Source organism: Vicugna pacos, chromosome 8, assembly GCF_048564905.1.
Source record: "Vicugna pacos chromosome 8, VicPac4, whole genome shotgun sequence".
In the NCBI taxonomy this organism is placed as follows: domain Eukaryota; kingdom Metazoa; phylum Chordata; class Mammalia; order Artiodactyla; family Camelidae; genus Vicugna; species Vicugna pacos.
The window spans coordinates 12,573,099-12,592,464 of record NC_132994.1 but is presented as its reverse complement, the minus strand read 5'-3'; the positions used below and the strand labels follow the sequence as shown (position 1 = coordinate 12,592,464).

Below are 19,366 nucleotides of genomic sequence, written 5' to 3'. Positions count from 1 at the left end.
GCTCAGGCTGTCCACCTCCCCTAAAAAGGAGAGCGGCAGCAAGGATGGTCCTGCCCTGCTAGGCTCTGGAGGAAAAGTGAGTACGCCCATCAGTACACCACCTCGCTGAGACAGGAGGGAAGAGCAAGGGCAAACATTCCAGAAGTTTTGTCAGCATGCAACCATCTGAGCCATAAAGAACGAAACCAAACACAATGCAGTTGAAAAATCAACATTTTTACACGTTTCACTTCCATTCCAATTTAATTTCTCTGCAGCAAAAATTCTTTTTACTAATGAAAAAAAGAAAAGGATACACAAGCTGAAGACAATCTGATTTTGCTTTATTGAATACTCTCCCACATCCAATATTTACATACATGATTAAACAAAATTTATAAGCCTATTGTGTGGAACATTTAAAAAAATTAATCTGAAATACTCTGAATGGAAATTATCAATTCATATGCTTTAATATGACACTTAATCCATAATTTTTCAGCCAATATCCAAGACGGTTCATTTCATAAAAACTCTATCTTCAAGAAGAAGAAATGTAAAAAATCCAGAAAAATATTTCCATATCTAGTCATAATCTTCCAATTTCTCTGTAAAAGAAATCAATAACAATTATAGACATTTCTGATCACCATGACTTAAATATAGATTTTTCTCAATTGCATGACTACTTTCTACTTTCTTTATTGTCCCATTTACCTTTTTGCATAGAAGAGCTATTCTTCCTTTTAACATATGTTCATGATATGTTTAAATATTTTTTATGTTTAAAAAGAAATACATATCCAAATTTAAGACTAGCACCTTTAAAAATAGCAACAAGGGGTGGGAGTAGAGCTCACTGGTACAGCACATGTTTAGCATGTGTGAGGTCCTGAGTTCAATCCCCAGTCCCTCTATTAAAAAATTTTTTTTAAATTTAAACATAGCAACAAGGCACATGGCCACACTATGACCTTGACTTTCCACTGTGGATGGTCCATGGAAGGAACAAGATGGACATGAAAGTGAGGAAGTCCTCTAATCAGTCCTAAGTGTGACTCTAGAAGCCAACTGCTCTCACAGACATTAAGAGGACGTCAGAAATACAGCATTACCGCCGCACGTCTGAGAGACTACCAGGGGTATGTGAGCTGATGGCCCCAACGTATGCCTTTGACAATATCCTCAGAATAGAACTACAGCTAATGTGGGGATTGGAGTGGCAGATGGGGAACATTATTTTCTCTATATGTACAAATGTGAAGGTGTCTCTCTTTCATTTGACATGAGCTGGCTTTACACCCAGACACAGAATTCAAGAATCACGGTGTTTCTAATCTTTAAAAAGTATGATCTCTGTGTTATTATATAAAGCCTATTTCCCTTTTTCCTTTCAAAGATCATGGTTCTTCAAAATGCATTATTATTATTTGGACAACCTAGATATTAAAATGGAAAGCATTTAATCCTGATCTACTCATTTTGAACCATTTCGAAAATGCCAAAGATAAAATAAATCAGTGTATCAGTGATAGCAACTTCTACATTAAAACCCTGAAAACTAACTTAGTTTTTAAATGGTGTTCATTTTGGATAGAATAACACTGCTGAAGGGACAGATAAGTATGACCTAGAAAATCACAATGAATAAATATCACTTATTATCCACAATTTTTAAGTGTTCACTTGCCAAAAAAGGTTTGGGAAATGGTAGTGGTGCTGGATTTTTTTTTTTTAAGTAACAATTTCCCTTATGCATAATAAATAGGTTTCCTATTCAATACACCTATTTTTCAAGATCTTATAAAGGCAAATTTCAGAACACAATGGATCACCATAGAGTTTAAATCACTCAAGTCCAAGCTAATGGTGCTTGAAGGGCCATTTTTTAAAAATTGAAGTATAGTCATTGACCATGTGTCAATTTCTGGTGTAAGCTTAATGTTTCAGTCATACATCTTTAAGTATCAGAGTTACCCCCAATCCATGAACAGTTTAGATTGCTTTAGACTGCTGATTCAAATATACAGAAATGAGGGTAAAAGCTGGAGTCGTGTGCTGAGGCGAATCTGCAATCACGCAGACAGCATCCTCCAGCGATTATTCACTGTTAACACACGCGTGTCTCTGGTTTACAGAAACCAGGGAATGCATACGCTTGATATGCTTCTATTTGATGTAAATATACGGCTATACATTTAAATCATTTGTTCTGAAATCCACACTTTGTTCTGGAATTTGTCATTTATGAAAATACCACACACGGTTGGCTGCTGTTCTTTGGGTAACAGGACATTAATATCAAGGACACACGCTGGCTGGCTTTTCAGAACACAGGGCGGACTCACCTCTATAGTCAATAGTTGATCATTTTTCGGAGGGCGTCATAGCACTTCCATTTATCTGGGATGTAGAACGGCTCAAAAATGTGAGGGAACGGGGTGTCATACCCACACACTCTTGAGATAGGAGCCTCCAGGTTCAGGAAACATTCTTCCTGCAGAGAAGAATCCAGGTGGATAACTTCAAGAATGTTACTTTCTTTTTGTTTTTTTTTTTTTGGGGGGGGGTTGTTTGTTTTTTGGTGGGTTTTTTTGTTTGTATATTTTTATTGAAGTATATTCTGTTTACAATGTGTTAATTTCTGGTGCACAGCATAGTGATTCAAGTATACACATATATATATTCTTTTTCATATACTTTTTCATTATAAGTTGTTACAAGATATTGAATGTAGTTCCCTGAGAACACTTCTTTTTATTCACCAAAATAAAACATTTCAACTTAAGATACAATGGCATCAAGGGTATTAAAATAATTACATATATTATAAAGTGAAAAAAGCAGGTAACAAATAGCGTTTGGCATGATCCCAGTTTACTTAAAATATGTTTTTTTATGTGTATATGTATGTTATGCCTATATACATCTGTTTTTCAAGACAAACTGAGATTACACTCAACAGGCTGTTCTACAAATATAAATGTAAAGTATAACAAAATCATAACAAAATGTTCAAAGTAAACCCTGCAGCTTGAAATTAGTGATGGCGTATGTTTTTCTCTTGTTTCTTGCATTTTTCAAATTTAATATACAATGAACAAGTATTACTTTCAATAATAAATAGTTTTAATTACTTTATGCAGCCTAGTTCTGGTCTCTCCCACAGCCAGGCTTTTGTAGATGCTGTCAGTCCCCTGGCCACTTACACTGCAAGTCCACTGCTCTTTGCCTGACTGATGTGCACACATCTCTCAGCTATCACCTTAAAGGCCACCTCCACCAGGAAGCCTTCCTTGACAGCACCTCTCCAACCCTGGACCACTGATGAGGAAGGGGCTTCTGCCCTAAACTCCCATAGCACTGAACTTATTAGCACGATTCATTGTTGTTGCCCAATTATCTGTCTCCCCTGAGAGACTATGAACTATATGAGGCTAGAGATCTGGTTCCAAAACATGTAAGATCCTAACCACAGGAAGACCTTGTAGGAAATTATCTTCGGGGAGGGGGGAAAATGTTAGAGTGACAAATTCAAATATGAAAATAAAATTTTTAGAGAGTTTAAAAAACAATCTAAAAAGAGATATGTGATTAAACTATTCTTAGGAAAATGATCTTACCATTCACAGCTTTTACTGAAAACCATTTGGTTTTCATCCATCCACTTTCTACATTGCCTTGCGTCACAAAGGATTGGAGAATGTTCACATTTTCTTACATACTGTACTAACTGTATTTTAAAATTTTCATTTGAGCAGAAATTTTGACAAAAAGGAACACTGATGCTCAGTCCCTACCTTCTGTACATACTTCTTCCAGTGACAAGTGTGTCAGGGCAGAAAGAGCCTGGGAACAGGGCACTAAGCTCCAAAGAGAACCACCTGGCCATTTGCATACTCTCCTTGCCCCCCAAAACCACTGTGTCAAACATCAAATGTGTGCTGGCTTTTCCAGCAACAGGAAATCTTCATCAACAACTTGAGAACCTTACATACCTAAGGTTTAAAAAGTCAACTAAAAAATTCCACTACTAATACGCTCCAAAGAGATGACTGATTGGATGGACTGTTTCTTGATCAAAACAAGCAATTTTAAATGGATTTAAATGGGCAATTTGGGATTAACTCAGTTTATTACTTTAGCTAACCAGAGCTGTTTTTCTACCTCCCTTGAAGACCGAGTTCTTCATAAGCAAACTATCCAAGGGCACCACAAAATACAGAAAAACAACGGCAAAATATTTCACTTTAATTCCTTTGATTTTACACCTGTTATAAAATTTTATTCTTTCAAAATAGTAGCCTGGAAAGCTGGCCTATAACAAAATGATCTTTCGGTGTCTGTGAAAATCCCTTCTGTCAGTGTAACGACCAACATCGCCAAAATAAAATTTTTTTTCAAATAGCAATGCTTCTAATTCCCCCAGAATGTGAAAATCACTCTACAAGAGTACCTCTACATGTTTGCAGCAGCAAAGAAAGTAAGTCTGTGAGGTCACACTTGAACTGTAAACAGAGGCTGGGAGTGACAAGGAGGTGACAAGGAGGTGACACTTATATAAGTATTGTTGGAGCTTTTGTGACACAGCATTACTCTGATAATTATATGGCACTGATGTAAAGACAAAGGGTAAAAAAGAAGAATCACCTTCTTAGGTGAATAAAAGTTCCTATTCTATTTGATACCAATGTGTGACTTTATAAGTAGCATTTTCCTAATTTGGAAACAATTACTGTAAAATATGTGGAATTAAATGACTATAAAGTACTATATGCAAATATGTAAAATGTATTATAAAAATCATGGACGACAACTCAAGAATACATGATTCAGTTTTATAAGGATACAGCCTAACCAATGGAAACAGTATGAAATTTTAATGCTTTGCTAACTGAAGTATATTAAAGAGACAAGTTACTCCCTTCATGGATTTGTGTTAAAACTTCTTCTAAAGCAATTGGAAATAAGATGTTTGGGTCAAGTACAGAGTTACTTCCCACTGAACTGGTTCACATACAAATGATTTATGTGTGACAACATGTTTCTTTGAGCAAACATCGAAACAGGCATCCTTGTTCAAACTCAGTATTTTTTATGTAGATGCCATATGCACACATACACAGGAAAAGAAATATATGAATCTCATTGACAGATGTGCAGATCAATGTAACAGAATAATTCCCCACAAAGTCTCTCTTTCTTCATTATATACCACATGTGACTCCGTAACTATAGCAACCACCTGCCCTGAATTTGCAAGACAATCCAGACTAGTCATGTGCTTCTTTTCCACTGGCAACATAAGTACACTTATCTTTTTAAAACTGTGATGATTTTTGGTTTAGAAAGAGTAATCCACATAAAATTAGGGAGAAATAATGATCTAATTTGTCAGGATTACAGGTAGCATCCACCACAGGGGCTGAGATGGGAAGGACCAGTTTCTGGTCTCTCTTCTGGAGCGCTCATATGTGAATTAGCTCAATCCACGTGAGACAGTGACAGACGGAACTGTGAGGTTCCAAAGCCGATCACAGTGTAACATGTCACCAGGGGCAGCAGAAGAGAGCCCAGGCAGGTGCCAAGAGAAACTTTCCTCCAGCTATTCATGCTCCAAAGTTTCATCCTGGACTCAGTGAACAGGACTGAAAGTAAACCCTAAACCAATCAGGTAGTAACACCTCCAGATACTGCGCTTGTGGGATGTGTTTTCCCATAAATAATCAAGTGCTTTGAGAAAAATAGATATTCCTTCCAAAAGACCTTTGCATGAAATTCTAGTGTATCGTATTTGAATTTACTTCGGAATATGTCTTTTTGTAAGTAAGAGAATTTTCCTTCCAAAATAGGTTAATAATAAAAATAGTAACCAGTACTTACGATGTAGCAGGCATGGTGCTAAATGAGTTATATTTTATCTCATTTAACCCTTTTAACGCATCTATGAGGTAGGTATTCCATTTCACAGGTGAGGAAATCAAGGTGAAGGAGCCTGTCCAAGGTCAAATAGGTATATACGCAGCCAAGTTAAGACTCCAACCTGACTACAAAGCCCATGTTCTCAGTCATTCTGCAAATTTTGAGGCACAACTATTAAGAATAGCAATAATGAGGGAAAAAATGAATACAAAAGAATGGTGAAGTGGAAGGCAGGCTGGGATTAAGGTTTTACAACTGAGCCTTGAGAGGGTTAAATTCGGTCTAAGAAGACTTTCCCATATGAATGAGGAAAGTAGAGGTTAAGACATGAAGAAGCTGAGAGCAGACACTTAACGATGAAGGTAACACACAGAGCAATAAACAGATGGTCCCGGGAATTAGGGAGTTCTAGGTTATCCTAAATGATTTAAAGAAGCATAAATCAAATTGTTTACAAATTAGCCATTTGGGTTACTTTGCATGTTATAACCGGAAAGGAAGCAAACACTGTGAACTAACAATTCTGAATCATAAAAGTCACAGACACAGGCAAAAGAAATTCTTTATTTGCCTATTTTCGGTAACAAAACAAAACAAAAAAATTTAAGTATCTTGCTGAAACTGCAGAGGACAGAGATCCTATAAACTTGGTAGCAGAGAAGAGAGGGTAAATAAAAAGAAATAAAATAGAATCTATGCTTGTTTTAAGATAAATAAAATATGGATGGGTTTTTTCAAATTAAGTGTACTTCATATTAACTGCAGTTAATAATGCTGTATTGCGTATTTGAAAGTTGCTACGAGAATAGATCTTAATCTCATCACAAGGAAAAAACTGCATTGCCTTTATTTCTGCTTTGGTGAGTATGATACAGGTTATATGCTATGTGTATGTGTCTGTAAATGTGTACATATTAGGGCTTTCATGAGATCGCTCAAGGTGTCTCAACACTTCACAACATTTCCTTAGTAAAGTTTTAAGGACATCAGCTATAAATTCTCCCATCACTGTGTCACAGAAGTTACATCACTGAAATCAGTCTCAGGCATTCCACACTGCAGCTCTGGTCACTCTTAACAAATCCTTTTGTTGTTTTTATGGCAAGGCTGTATGATATAATTAATATAGCATGGAAGTTGGAATTCTATCTGAAGGGAATCTTTGTTCTACTAGGATTTAACTTCTCCAAGGCTCTGTTTACTCAATGGCAAGAGAGAAGTGTTAAAAAAAAAAAAATCTGTCACTGTGTTATCTTATTTGTTTGGGGATTCTCCTGTGACCTTGCTTGGCTGCCTCTCCAGATTATGCAGTGGCATATGAAACATACCTAATGCACTACAGTGTGCGATAATTGCTAGGGTTTTTTTTTCTTCCAGTCTTACTGAGCTGTAATTGACATACAGCACTGTGAAAGCGTAAGGTGTACTGCATAATGATCTGACTTCCGTACAGAATGAAATGATTATCGCAGTAAGTTTAGTGAACATCATCTCATCTGGACACAAAATTAAAGAAACAGGAAAAAAGTTTTTTTCCTTGGGATGAGAGCTCTTAGGACTATCAGCTTTCATATGTAACAAACAGCACTGTTAATTATATTTATCACGTTGTACATTGAATCCCTAGTACTTACTTATCTCATAACTGGACGTTTAGACATTTGGACCACCTTCCTCTAACTCCGCCTTTCCCTACCCCCGCCTCTGGTCACCACCAGTATGATCTCTTTTTCTAAGAGTTTTTGTTTGTTTTTGAAGTATAATTGACCTAAGAATGGTGAGGGTTTTGTTTTCCTCTTAAGATTTCCAAGTTATAATAAACGCAAGGTATTTGAAATGACAGACCAAACCATCACTGAAGATGGGATTCTGGTACACAGGACAGTCAACACAGAGAACTAATATCCGTTATAGCACAGTGCCTGGCAACTACCATTTATTGGACACTTACTAAGCCTTAAGTGTAAGAAAATACCAAAAATAAGTAAGTGCTGTGTGAGGAAAAAGGGTGGAGACCACTGAGATTATGGAAGGAGCCAGGCTGCACTCAGTGAAAGGCAGGATCTGGTGCTGCCCCCTGGTGGTGAGCAGGGAGCCTAGACACTTACTGCCCAGTTCCTGGGCCTAGAATGACAGATTGAGTGTGGCCAGATAGGGAAATCTAGAAATGGTTAAAATATCCCTTCCAAAAAGAACATAATTTCCAAGCACTGCTACGATAGAAGAATCACCTGTCAGTCAGCTACCGGAAGGTTCCAAGTAAAAGAGTCCAACAGATAACAATGTAATCAAGGCGTACACACTTCAAAAATACTCAAGAACAGACCATATAAGATCATTTGATTCATTTTTAAAGCAACCATTTGGTTTTTGTTTTTTAATTCAAGGCAATTTCAGACTCAGAATTCTTTCGAAGAACAATTTTAGGATAATTTTTATTCAGTCCTTCTAATGACAGAAAGTTGGATACAGCCCACAATGCTAGACTACATACAATCTTGAGTCGGAAAACTGTGAAGTTTAAAGTGAGATAAGAAAGTTTGAGGTCTTTTATATATGTTCCTGTTTTTTTAGAGCTGACACAGGATGATGAAATTCCTTTCACTTTCCAGAAGAACTATTCACCTAATTTTCCTAAACATTTAACGGAAAGTCAAAAATGCACGGTGCTTCAATGAGAAACCCATCAAAGTTAAAATACATTGTCTACAGGATTCTCTGATAAATCTGGATTTTATGTTTCTCCAAGAAAAAAATAAGGAACATCAGTCCACAAGTTAACTTCAAAGAATTAACTCAGAAAATTGATTTTTAAATTACTTTGCAAACAAAAAGGTCCAAGTTATAATCACATAATCATTATGCAACCATAACACATTTAAACCAGGAGAATACATATTGTTTCTAAGAGGGGGTTGAGGTCAGGGTAAATTAAGCTATAAGTGTAATAAGCACTGAACAAGACATATAGATCATAGGGTCATCATTTCTTCTCTAGGAGGGCACATTAAGAAAGAGCTTTCAGTGATTTGCAAGCATGCTTAGTTTTAAACCTAAATTCCAACACCATTTAGCCCCTGTTAGTTATTATTAAAAATAAAGCAACAGATTTTGCTTCTAAATGCAATTAGCTGTTTAGGGGTCATGATGAGCAGTGCAAGAGTTAAACTTAAAAAAAAACTAAATTAATATACTAAAATGATGTATATTTGATAGCGTTGAAGTTCATGAACTTAGAGACTTACATTTTGATTTTAAGTTGATTAGTTTTAGTTATTTTTTGTAAGGTTAGACATCACCCAGCTTCCAAATATTATCAGAGAATATTTATTTTAAATCTACCATGAAAACTCGCCCACAGCCAAAACATGAGTTTCAGCAGATGAGAAAAAAAATGACTGGCATCTTGAATCACAAATGAGTCACAGAAACCTATGAAGGCACAATGCCAGCAACTCCAAATTAATTTCATCACTGAATTAAATAAATACAACTTTACCAATGTAAAATAGAATTTTTCATTTAAGCTAATGGTTTAAACAGTATGTATCACGTTTTTAAAAGAGCTTAAAAATATACATTTTACAGCTGTACCGATTTTCTATACGGCACAGACCTATGAAATTTATTCTTCAGACAGCAAGGTCCCTAATCTACCTCCAAAGTAGCAGGATGCTCCGCTAATCATTACAGCTATGTTTATTTCACTTTTCCAATACCATGCACATAAGATGCATTCAACACACACTTGTTGATAAGAGGTCTCTCATTTTTAAAACACAGTTGAACCAATATAACTAAATAAGACAGCATATGAATAACATTACTTCATCCAGCTTTGTATAGCACCTAAAACACTAGAGTCAATCCCAACTATTTCAGCAAAGCTTTCATTTAAAATCATAATCTTGACTAAATTAAAAGCTAAGATCTCTATTACTTAACCTCACTAGACCGTCTTCAATATCTCCTGACTTAAAAAAAAAAATCCATCTCTTCCTCTCTAATGCAAATGATTACCAATTTGGTACAATTTTTGTTTTCTAAGATTTCTTTCAGTTAGTTAACGAATGGAACTGAATTCTAAATTAGGATTTTCATTTAAATACAAATTCCATTTTTAAAACGGAAAGTTCTTTTCTGAAGCTAGACAGAAATATTACTTCTGATCTAAACAGGTTTCCCTGGATACAGTGTAGCTTCCTAAATCAAAGTTGGAGAATGGTACTAAAATATACATAGAAATGATTCATGGTTCAAATTCAACAGTTGTGTCAGAATATAACCATGTTAATATAAAATTATCTATGAATCTCGATACATTAATTCTGGATTATTGTAGAAACTGAAGTGGAATAAATTTTAAAATCAAAAATTAACATTAAAATCAGTAATTTATTACATAGTAAAAATTGCTTTTTTTCCTCTCCAAATGATAATTTTGTAAATTTCATTATCTTAAAGTCAGAAACAAGTGACAACTTCTTCCGAGAATTTAGAATCTTCGTTCTGAAATCACTTTTTTTAAAAGTACAATAGTACTCATTATGGCCCAGAGACTTACTAAATATTTTATGAATATTAACTCATTTAAATTTTTCGTAAACATTAAACTAGCAATCACAAAGGTAAAACTAGCGCCTCAGCCAAACCACTGTGCCTCGGTTTTGCTTTCAAACTTTCCCCCTGAAGCAGCCCCACGTTTTCACCTGAGGAGCACTGAGAGACACAAAGACAAAAAAACAAAAACAAAAACAAAACAAAACCATTTCTTCATTAAATCTTCCTGCAATACATTCTGTTAATCTGCTGCAATTCATCTCTAAAGATGTGCTGAGGTTTAAAAAGTCTGAAGTCTAAAGTTTAAATTCTTCTGAGATATACTGTGGGCCCATTTTGACATTTAATACGTGCTGTGGCTACAATGCTTTTGTTAAAGCACTTTACATTCAGTAGAGAGGGGGGGAAAAACGCAACGCTCTCAAATTTCCACAGACGCTGAGGCTTCTCAAATTTTATAGTTCAAAATTCTTCCTATAGAAGAAAGCATCAACGGCAGCAAAGTTTGCAAGTGGAATTTCCTTAGAATGTGGACGCATAATGATAAACATAAGCGACTAGCGGCACTGGGTCGTCTCATGGACAAGTTGCTCTCTCTCTCTGTAAGGTAGGATTTTTGCTTTGCTTGGCACTAGGAAATTTAAAACGCTCCTGTTAAGCAACTTTGGATGAGCCTACAAAGTATTCAGTTTTTCTGCTTGTTTTCCAACAACATTCTCTGTATAGCGTTCTAACACCACCAAACGGTGCTCTGAAGGCAGAAATCAATCCTGGCTAAGGCGACCTGGTGATTCCTTTGTCTCATGACATAGAAAATATATCCTTTTAGAATCTGGGGGAATTGAACCTGCACTAAGAGAACTTCTGGTAGGGTCTCTCACTCTCCCAGGTTTGCAATTTCTTTCTTTCTTTTTTTATTTTTAAGTTTCAAAACTAATTACAAAACGAAACTACTAGAACAGAGTGATTTCTCCTTATCTAGCACCATCTTTCTAAAAAGTCTGAGAAGCTGGATAAAAAAAATGAGGGCTGAAATAGTTACTGTTTTACAAATGATACTGGTTTTTTTGCAGGATAATGGGGTTTTCTTTGCGGTTTCGTCTTTCTCTTTAAATATGTTAAATTTCTAGTTCACGTTTTAGTTTATGTTTCAAAGAATGCTAAAACAACTTGCTAAATGTAAGAAGGGCAGAGAGGAAGGGAAAAATCAACTTTATTTTATCTACATAATGCCTAAAGAGACAGGTCAATGCTTTTACTGAAATTAAACAGATTTTTTTTAAAGTTAATCTTGGGTGTCATAGCAACATAGCCTTTAAGCTTGGTTTTTGCTGAATGCATAAATCAGACCAAGTTATTTTTCAGCAGTTTAATTCTGGTCACCAGATCACTGCAACTTTAATAAGAAAAGCACAGCAGAAGTAAATGTTCTAGGCTATCATCAATTGTTAGGGAGATTTGTTGCCAGACTTGTTAATTGGATCCCAGTAACAGTAGCATTTCCAAAATTTAATAATTGAACAAATTAACAAAGCAAACAAGTTTCTGGCAGGAATCTCTGACTTGAGTAAGAAAATGCTTCTAAGAGCTCTTCTTATTTATATACAGATAACTTTTGCTAACAGGATGAGTTTAACCTATTCATTAAAACAAACCTAGCAGCTGTAATTACTGTCTATAGCCAAGAAAAATATAATACAGAACCCAAAATATTATTTCCTCTTTACTGTATTTACATATGTATGTTAAAGTTGGTTAATATTTTTTACAAAGAAGCTTTTCAGGTTGAATGTCTATGTATTTGCATACACACATTTTTATGTTAAATCTGAAGAATCCAGAGACATTTGAGAATTAGGAGGATAACACACATGCTCTTCTTCTACTTCTAATTTGTATAAACTGTGTGCTGATTAGATGAACCCAATTCTGTCCTCTCGCAAAGTCTGTATTGGATGTTCAGTGTGGACAAATTTCTAATAAGCCTGATTAAACCACAGATACACTAGTGAAGGAGTAGTTAGCAACTGGGACCTGGTTCTCATTACTTTTATAGTTAAGTGCAGTAATTTAATATTAGAAATGCCCAGAGATACTGTTTACTAATACATTTTGATGAACGACATTTATATAGTTCCTATAATCAGGTGATGTCCACATATTTTATTTAGATGGACCAGAGCATTTACTTACTCATTTTTATCTACTTAACCGGTGCTGAACTACATATAAATTCAATCAGGCCCCTCAGGCAGGAATCAGGCTGAGTCACATAGCACTGATGCCCTCGAAGACATCACAGGAGATTCCCTATTGTCACATACCACAGACAGAGACATACAAAAGCACACATGGGCACAAACAAACAATTCCACATTTAAGCAACACATCCTGATGAATATCCTAAGAAGCAACATGGAAGCTACAGGAAAAGAAATGTGTTTGTCCCTACGCTTATCGGTTCAAGAAAAGGAGTGTGTACATGTGGACAGAGAACAGAAAAGCCAGACATTCACTAAAGAGTAAACAAGAGATGTTCTTATTTAACAATAAACGAGTGAAATTATTTATTTTTCATTTATATCATTATTTATATCGTTTCACTTAATCCTTGCAACAAGTCTGGGTGGCGGCAGCAAGTGAGGTGCTGAGGCTGCCAAGGTTACGTGAGGTGACCGAGGTCACACAAGTGCACACAGCTCTGGCGGTGTCTGAACCCATTGGCCTGGTTACCCCTGGGTACGCTGCAAAAGATTTTAATGTAAAAATGGGCAAAAGAGTCTTGCTTGGAAGGTAAAGTTTGTATCTAGCGCTACCATTCTACCTGGGAAAGAGAAACTGGCGGAATTGTCTGCTTGTTTATGTCAAGTCCAATCAAAATTCTTTTTTTTTCAATTTTAATAAAAAGCTTAGCAGGTAGTGCCCCCCTTTTTTTGGGGGGGTGGTCACTGGGGAATAGGTGGGTCTTTTTAATTAGAGTTATAGTAGGTGAAGCTTGGATGCAGATGCTTTGTGTCTTTTAGAGCAGGCGAGAAGTCGAAGGGAAAACGGACAAGACTGGAACTTGTTTCTAGTCAATTACCAGCAGCTTGTTGAGCGTGGAACTCAAGCTGTTACTTGGGTCCTGAAGCTGATTTTGAATTCTCAGAAAAAATTGGATGTTCAACCTATGGTAGGCTGTACGTTTAAAGTTTCCTCTTGGGAAAAAAATCACTAAAGTGTTTCACCAGGAAATTAAATTTGCTTCCTTTCATTTCTTTCCTTATCACCGATGGAACCTATACGAAACTCAGGTAGCTAAGTAATTCACTAAGAATGTGACAGCTTTGTGATAGGTTGGAAAAATCATTTAAATAAACACAGGTTACAGATTTTATCCTAGCCCTTAACTGAAATTGGGAGTATGATATTTAATCCTCTTCTCACAGTAAATATTCTTTGGCTCTTCTCCATGATTAAACTCACTTTTAAACTCAAAAAATATGGAAGAAAATTTCTGGCGTATTTAAAGAAATGTCTCTTTTGAGAATAAAATTAAGTTCTTTTTTTTTTTCCAATTAAAACAACAGGCAAGACATTGCAATTAAGTTCATCTTAAAGTTCAAATGTAAATTTAAGTGCGGATGGGGTCTGTCTCAGTCCACGCCGACTTCAATTAGTGGTTATTGGCACAGCCTGCACAGCTGGCCCGGGTGTTTATTAAATAGCCGTGAGCTCTGATTCCAGGTGTTAAGCTCTCTGAGCACACGTAAGTGCCATCAAGTGGACCCGGCCGTGTGCAGAGACGTCCATCTGCGTGCGTGGAAGCAGAGGTCGGTCCCCGTTGTCTAAGATAAGTGTTTCAGTCGTCCCTGGCAAAGTATCACTCTGACAGCTCGATTTAAACAAAATTATAGATGGATAAACTCTATCTGGGTTACGATGCATCAGAATTTCATTTTTTCAATTCCCGGTCCCCAAGAGGAGCATGCTCCTTTTTGACATAACAAATCACCAACCCACAGGGATTTTCCTTAGGTTTCCTCCAATGCTCATTATGTTGCAAATCTAATTAGGCTCGTGTGACTGACTTCAGCAGTAGGTGTGGGAGGGACTCCAGAATTGCCAAAAGGGATCAGAAGTGTCTCTTCTCTCTCCAAAACAATCACGCCGCGCGCCCAACTGATAACCGTTAAACACAGCTGCAGAGCAAATGTGGTGGGGTTTCGGTCCTGTAAATACAGTGTTCACACATCCATCTGCCCTGCAAGCAATTTCGGAGGCAGAACTACCGATTGCAGGTTTATGTCCCTGTTATGTGAGTATTTTATATAAGTATTAAGTCACTTATTTCGCCCAGCACAGCTTGGGCAGATTTCTACATGCCATGAGTTTCCTCCCCCTAGGAACGCTCACTGAAACGCTGGAAACCCCAAATATTGATAAACGCATGCAATCAGCATCTTGTTGAAATGGCTTTCAAGCTCTATAGCTCACATGAAAAAGAGTAAAGCTTGCTTTGGGTGTCTGAGGGCATATTTATGGAAGAATTAACATGCAATGTATTTAACCCCATTCCCGATGAAAATCACTTCTACTGTGTTTATTATAAATGCTTTTCGTTTAATTACAGTAAGCGTGCAAAACGAACCTATGGACACATCTGAGCTACAGAAATTAAACTGTTTTTGTTTCAGTCACTCAATTCCCATGTAAGGAAATTCTTTTCCGAGGGGCTCTCCAAACTGGGTGGGTTGCCGGATACTTTAAGGCCGGGACCGAATTCCCTCCCGAGGCTGTTGTATTGCTATGGAAACTACCCCTTCCCTATCAGTACGCAACAGCTCTGAACACTAACATTCTGAAAGAAAACAAAAACCAGTTTCCTTTTCTGTGGCAACAACAACATGAACTAGTTTCAAGACCGAAATTACCACTTTTTGTGCAAAACATATAATATCTTTGCTGACCGGATTCTTTCACTAGAATTCAGCTTTGTCAAATAAAGACAAAAAGAGTGAAATCAGCCCCTGTACTCCAGTTCCAGTTTAAAACAAGGTAAAACCTGTGACATCAGTCATCTAGGGATTTACAGCGGAAGTGAGTTATGTGTATAGGTCCAAGGAGAAGAAAAATCAGGTCTCCAGAGAGCAAATGACATATCAGCAGCAAGACAGACAGGAAGAAAACAACATATGCTCCATGCAGCTCTTGGAGGTTCATAAAAGCAACACACATTTCCATAGTTCTATTTCTTATCTGTGGTTGTTTCCAGACACATGATTACTGGGCAGGGTAATAAATAAACTGATTATATTTATTAAGTCAAATACATCTCTCTCCAATTTAAGGAGGTTAAATATTCGTCTTCACTGGCTCAAGTATCAATAGCTAAATTGTAAGATGTGTCTTGCTTTAGGTTGGCAAAACCAGCACTGCCCAGTGTCCTGCACACTGGTTGTCGCAGCCCACAGTCTGAGAGGTCCAGTGCCTGACACAGGGTAGGCATTTGTAAATATCTGCTAACCAGACAACTCCAGTTCTCCCTTATATTCTGTTTCACTCTGGGGCGTTAAGGAGCTGAGTCACTAATGAGGCAAACAATCAAGGAGACAGGAAGTGGGATGTGGAGATTTTTACTCCTTAGTGACTACTGAGCACTCTTACTCATCAAACAGATGCTGCCCCGCTGCCATTGTGATTGCGTTCCTCCCCGGGTTAGAAGTTTTTCCTGGCTCCCCAGAGCTAATTACTTATTCCTATTTCCCTCACAGCCCAGAACAGACATGCACCGGCCCACTTCCATTCCAAAACCTACCCTTTTACCACACCGCCTTGACACAAACCTCTCTTCGACAACGCCCCAATTTTTCGATCCCCTGCTATCTTCACAGACATCATTTTTCAGGTTCAGCTCAAGTGCCCATTTTCTAAGAAGCTTTCAGGACCTTGACGGTGATTTTTAAAAATTCACTTAATCACTCATCAATCAAATATTTCCAAGCCCATTACATCCCCACCTCCATAGAGTTTCATGCTCTAGTTGGAGAAACAGGTAAGAGGAAGCGCTAGAAAGGAAGCAGGCAGAGGTCTGTGACGGACAGAAAGTTGTATGTGCTCAGGGAAGGGCTTCCTGAGGAAGGAGCATGTGAAAAGCATGAGGAACCAGCTTGGCCAAGAACTCAGAAGGGGCATCCTGGCAGGTCACACAACAAGCATCTCTGGTGTGACCCAGGGATGCAGAGAAGGCCCGTGGGACCACAGCACGGGGAGCGGTGGGGCTGGGGGGTTACACACCCAAGGAGGGGCAGCAGAGCAAGGAGGAGGGAAGGGGAGACAACCAGATGGCCAGGTGGCCAACAGACCAGTCCTGGCAGGAAGACATGACAGATGGTTCTGATATTTCACATCTCTGTATTTCTCAGAGTACATACAAGAGTAGCAATGGAGATTTATAAGATTCTCCAGGTAGACTTGGGGTTCAGTGACAGGAAATCGGAAATAGCATTAGAGATGGATGCTGGAGTTGCAGATAACCTGAGACACAAAAGCAGACAGGGAGGAGGGCAGTAAGTCAATGTACATGGTATTAATACATTATTTTTGAGTGTATTTTGGAGGAAACTCACATTACATTTGGTAAGAAAACTTTTAAAGACTCTACAGAGAAACGCCCACTTCTGAGGAAGTGGGGACAATAAAAATAGGGGATTTTAGAGTTGAAAGGATTTTACTATAGTTTGTGACTAAATGGAATCCCTTCTTGGCTAGTATTAAGATACTTTTTCTCATAACACATTTTATTACCATATCCAGTGTCTTAAGGAGGCTATCAATTTCCCATTTACTCACACTATCTCTTATCTCTGCATCTCTCTCAGTGGCTTTTTATGATTATGCATTGTAAAGAAAGTTGAGTGACTTAGCAACATGTACAGAGATCATATATCTACTGTTCCTTTGGCTAGAAGTAAGAATCCACCGCAGATAGAAACAGATCTTCATGTGCTTTATCTAGGGGCAATAGAGAGAAATCTTTACCCTTCATTCATGCTGTGTCTGGATTTTGTGTCACCAAAGCTGGTTAGAATATAGCAAATTCTAAGCTTGTCCTGTTTTTGCTACCTAGCAACTTGGGGGTGATGGTGAGGTAATCGAAAAATGAAGGCAAAATATAACCAGAAAGTTTTCTGTGTACCCAATTAGACAATGTTTAGAAAGGTATATTTGTTTTGTTTTGTTTTTCATTTTTTATTGAACTGTAGTTGATTTACAATGTTTGTTTCAGGTGTACAGTAAAGTGATTCTATATATATATATATATATATATATATACACACACAATTTTTTTCAGATTCTTTTCTATTATATATTAGAAGAAACTGAATATATAGTTCCCTGTGCTATACATTAGGTCTTTTTTTTTATCCATTTTGTATATCGTAGAAAGATATATTTGTTTTTGCCTAGCATTTATTTTAATTCTGATGTATGAAAATTCTGATTGGTTGAAAATTCTATTATTTGGACTTTCTTAGAAAGCTTAGGTAAATTCCAATCAGCTATTTTTTGGTGTTGTGAAAAAATATTCCCTGATGACAAACATCTGGACTGCTATGAGTTTCACACGAATATTGTCCTAGTATAGAAGACGTGGGTCCTTGTCCTGAATCTAGTGTCAACTAAGTCAACGGCAAGACGGTGTGGGTCTAGGTTCTCAATCATTCGCACAGTGAGTACATATTAATCGGGAAGATAATAAGGAAATCAAACTCCAGCCACTGGAAGAGTAAATGCTCTCCCTGAATCTTTTTAATAGAAGTCATCCTTGCACGCAATGTCTGGCACACAGCAGGCACTCACTAATTAGAGGTTCACCTAAAATTCTAGGTTTCACTTACCTTCGCATCTCTCTGGCTGGAGAAAGGCAAGGGCTTCATTTAGAGCTGTTGGCCCTCCAATACTGATAACAGAAGCTACAGATTTTAAATAAGAATTCAGCCCTGAATTCTTGACAAAGCTTAGACTCAGAAGGTTGTCACCAATGACTATTTTTGACCTCGAATGTTAAAAAAAGACCATAAAATATAGATGGCATGGATCCAAAACAAACCAAATAAAGATGACAAAGAAGCCCCGAGGACCTTAAGAAGTCACAAAATGCTTTTGTTTAAGGTATTACTTTGAATAAATACGGAAGGGGGCTAACCTCATAGTAACAAGATCAAAAGGTACATGAGAGCTGGTCATATTGGTGAAAATAATTTTATCACCATAAATGAAATGGGTGAGCAAAGACATCCCCAAAGGGAAGTGGAAAGACTTCTTGAATAGGGAGTGCAGAGAAGGCGAGGAAGATGGTATTCCTTTTGTAATAGAAACCCAGAAAGTTTGACAAAATTTCTTTAATGGTGAAGGGCAAAAGATAGTTTCCTGGGTTCAAAGGGAGAAGTCATCACCTCAAGAGAAGACCAGAACCTCCAGAAAAGGGTAAAATGTTACAGATTTTGTAAAAGAAGGCACAAGGCAGACTGGAAGCAAAATTATTTGCAAATGACAATATCTGAGAGAGGTCTTCCCTCACAGGCTATGGAAACAACTCTCAAAATTCATCAGTCAAAACAGAAATGATCCAATTAGAAAGTGGGCAAAACACAGGAACAGCAGACACTTCAGTCCCTCAGTTCTCCCCTAATGTCCTTTTTTATGTTCCAGGGTTTCATCCAGGATCCTACATTCTACTTAGTCCTCTTATTTCCTTACGATCTCCTTGGCTAAGACAGTTTCTCAGACTTTCCTTGTTTTTGATGACCTTGATGGTTTTAAGGAGTGCTGGTTGGGTATTAGGTAGAATGTCCTTCAACTGGGATTTGTCTGATGATTCTCTCATGATTGGAGTGAAGTTACAACGAAGTCAAGTTTTTTT

At 37.3% G+C, this 19,366-nt stretch overlaps 1 protein-coding gene across 2 annotated transcripts in view; it reads right to left on the bottom strand.

Moving 5' to 3' along the window:
* Window positions 1-306: 306 nt before the first annotated feature.
* The window catches only part of BCKDHB (branched chain keto acid dehydrogenase E1 subunit beta), a 195,891-nt gene continuing 176,831 nt past the window's right edge, over window positions 307-19,366 (bottom strand). For both annotated transcript variants that reach the window (XM_015247972.3, XM_072965538.1), the window contains exons 10-11: window positions 2,328-2,476; window positions 307-587 (exon numbers count right to left, since the gene is read on the bottom strand). In XM_015247972.3, the coding sequence (XP_015103458.1) occupies window positions 2,336-2,476 (141 nt within the window). In that variant the 3' untranslated portion in view covers window positions 307-587; window positions 2,328-2,335. The remainder of the gene's footprint in view (window positions 588-2,327; window positions 2,477-19,366) is intronic.